Source organism: Carlito syrichta, unplaced genomic scaffold (assembly GCF_000164805.1).
Source record: "Carlito syrichta isolate Samal-C Ts95f unplaced genomic scaffold, Tarsius_syrichta-2.0.1 Scaffold314337, whole genome shotgun sequence".
Taxonomy (NCBI): Eukaryota; Metazoa; Chordata; class Mammalia; order Primates; family Tarsiidae; genus Carlito; species Carlito syrichta.
The window spans coordinates 51,523-54,097 of record NW_007258433.1 but is presented as its reverse complement, the minus strand read 5'-3'; the positions used below and the strand labels follow the sequence as shown (position 1 = coordinate 54,097).

The following is a 2,575-nucleotide window of genomic DNA, read 5'->3' as shown; positions in this document are numbered from 1 at the left end:
TGCGGCTCCCTACATGCATATGATTGCTAATTATTTTTCCCCTTTAAAATTTTTATTTTTATAGACTTAGGGGGTACCAGTGTCATGTGGTTACGTGGGCATGTTGTGCAGTTGGTGAAGTCTGGGCTGCAAGTGTCACCATCACCCGAATAGTGTATGTTGCAGCCATTGGGTCATTTGTCATCCCTGGGCCCCTTTCACCTCCCAAAAGGATGACCGGTATTGATGAGAATGATGGTATTCGAACTCTCCCTCTCAATAGGCTCCGAGTTTGGAGGGCAAAGGTATCTTCAAAAATAAAACACGAGAGAAGTTGTGCAACAGAGGAATAAAGTGTCTTGCTCTAGCACTTAGTAAACTTAAATTGCTTGTTTCTCCATACTGTGCTCATGTGGAAGTTATTAAACTATTCATCAGACTTCGTGGCATTCCAAATAATGCAGGGGTCCAGGGAAGAATATTTACTGAGGGAAAACCAGCAATCTGTTTTCCTCGGTTTCGACATGTGTATGGAAACTAAGCTTACGAGGAAACAGACCACCCTGGTTAGGCCCTCAGTTACAACTGGGAAGCGGAATTCTCCTGGGGTTGAGAAGTGTCCTGGCAAATGTTAGGAATGTACTTGTCTGTCTCTCTTGAGAGGATATGGGTCTGTGTCGTCTTCAGAAATTTGAGCTTATTTGACAAAAATGTAGAGCAGTCGCTTTAGTAATGTGAAAATCGGAGACAGGGTGGAATTATGTAGGTTATAAATTGAGGACTCTGTTGGGAGTGAACTTGGTGCCAGGACATTCAAAGCGTGAAACTTTCCTGGGCACCCAGATAGATGAACACCACTCTATTAAGAAGTATGTGGAAGAATGAGAGCTTAAAGGAAGGAGAACCAAAGAGGCTGGTGAAAAATCTAAGCCTAGGCGTCAGAGGGACCCTATTCCAGGGATCAGGGATACAAATCAGAATGGACAAGCCTCATTCACTTCCCTGATGCACTGTGTTCATTCATTCCCCCCCTCCGCCCCCACTTTTTTTTAGGTTGTACTCGCCTTGGGCATGCTGCCGTATTTCTTTGGTTGACCGTTAACCTCTCTGGATCATGAATTAAAAACCTGTCTTACAGCACATTCTATGCCAAGAAGAGGACTTTTTCTCCAGCAATGAGTTTCCCATCTCACCTGCATTTCTTGGATCTCAACCTGAGCGCCACAGAAGGCAACCTTTCAGGACCCAGTGCCAAGAACAAATCTTCGCCATGCGAAGACATGGGCATTGCTGCGGAGGTATTTCTGATTCTGGGTCTCATCAGCCTCTTGGAGAACGTCTTGGTCATAGGGGCCATCGTGAAGAACAAGAACTTGCACTCTCCCATGTACTTCTTCGTGTGCAGCCTGGCAGTGGCCGACATGCTGGTGAGCATGTCCAATGCCTGGGAGACTATCACCATACACTTAATCAACAACAAGCACCTGGTGATCGCCGACGCTTTTGTGCGTCACATTGACAATGCCTTTGACTCCATGATCTGCATCTCTGTGGTGGCTTCCATGTGCAGCTTGCTGGCCATCGCGGTGGACAGGTACATCACCATCTTCTACGCCCTGCGCTACCACCACATTATGACCGTGAGGCGCTCCGGGGTGGCCATTGCCTGCATCTGGGCCTTTTGCACCGGCTGCGGCGTCGTGTTCATCATCTATTACGAATCCACTTACGTCGTCATCTGCCTCATCTCCATGTTCTTCACCATGCTCTTCCTCATGGCGTCTCTGTATATACACATGTTCCTCCTGGCACGCACCCACGTCCAGCGCATTGCAGCTCTGCCTGGGTCCGGTTCCGTGCAGCAGAGGGCCGGCGTGAAGGGCGCCGCCACCCTCACCATGCTGCTGGGAGTGTTCATTGTCTGCTGGGCCCCGTTCTTCCTCCACCTCATTTTAATGATCTCTTGCCCTCAGAACCTCTATTGCTCTTGCTTTATGTCTCACTTCAATATGTACCTCATACTGATCATGTGTAATTCTGTGATCGACCCTCTTATATATGCCTTCCGCAGCCAAGAGATGCGGAAGACCTTTAGAGAGATTGTTTGTTGCCATGGCTTCAGAATAACCCGCACGTTCCGAAGCAGATGTTAAACTCAAGTGCCCCTGTCTGTCACCCTCTTTTCTCCTGGCAAAACCGGTGAGCTGTGGCCAAAATGAGATCGTTCGTAACCAAAAGTGTGCACCGCCCTTTTTCCCCGCCTGGCTCAGACTTGGGCCTCAGCTTCCTACCCTGTTGAGATCCTGGTGACTATTGTGTCCATCATGCACATGTTGCTTATCCATTCTGGCAATGGCCTGTGACAATTTCTCACTGTCCTTTCTTGTTCGACTGTTTCTACTGCTCCTACCCCTGTCTCGAGGACCCACTCATTCTCTGTCTGGCAAGTGTGTACTCAGGGACTGTACAACATCCAGTATGCGAGTCTTAGCATGGCGAAGGACTGACTGTTACTGAAAGAAAAGTTGTGAATATCAACATCAGGTATGATAGCTTTTTCTCCCCAGAAGTAGGGCTGTATCCTGCTTGATGCACC

General features: G+C 48.2%; 1 protein-coding gene across 1 annotated transcript; it reads left to right on the top strand.

Annotated features, from left to right (window-relative positions):
- Positions 1 to 1,085: 1,085 nt before the first annotated feature.
- On the top strand, positions 1,086 to 2,132 carry MC5R (melanocortin 5 receptor). The gene has a single exon (XM_008071469.1). The coding sequence runs from the start codon at positions 1,155 to 1,157 to the stop codon at positions 2,130 to 2,132; it is 978 nt and encodes a 325-aa protein (XP_008069660.1). The 5' UTR covers positions 1,086 to 1,154.
- Positions 2,133 to 2,575: the final 443 nt, after the last annotated feature.

What these genes read in the sequence shown, in the direction of transcription:
- MC5R (XM_008071469.1), top strand. Translation starts at nt 1,155, where the DNA reads ATGAGTTTCCCATCTCACCTGCATTTCTTGGATCTCAACCTGAGCGCC.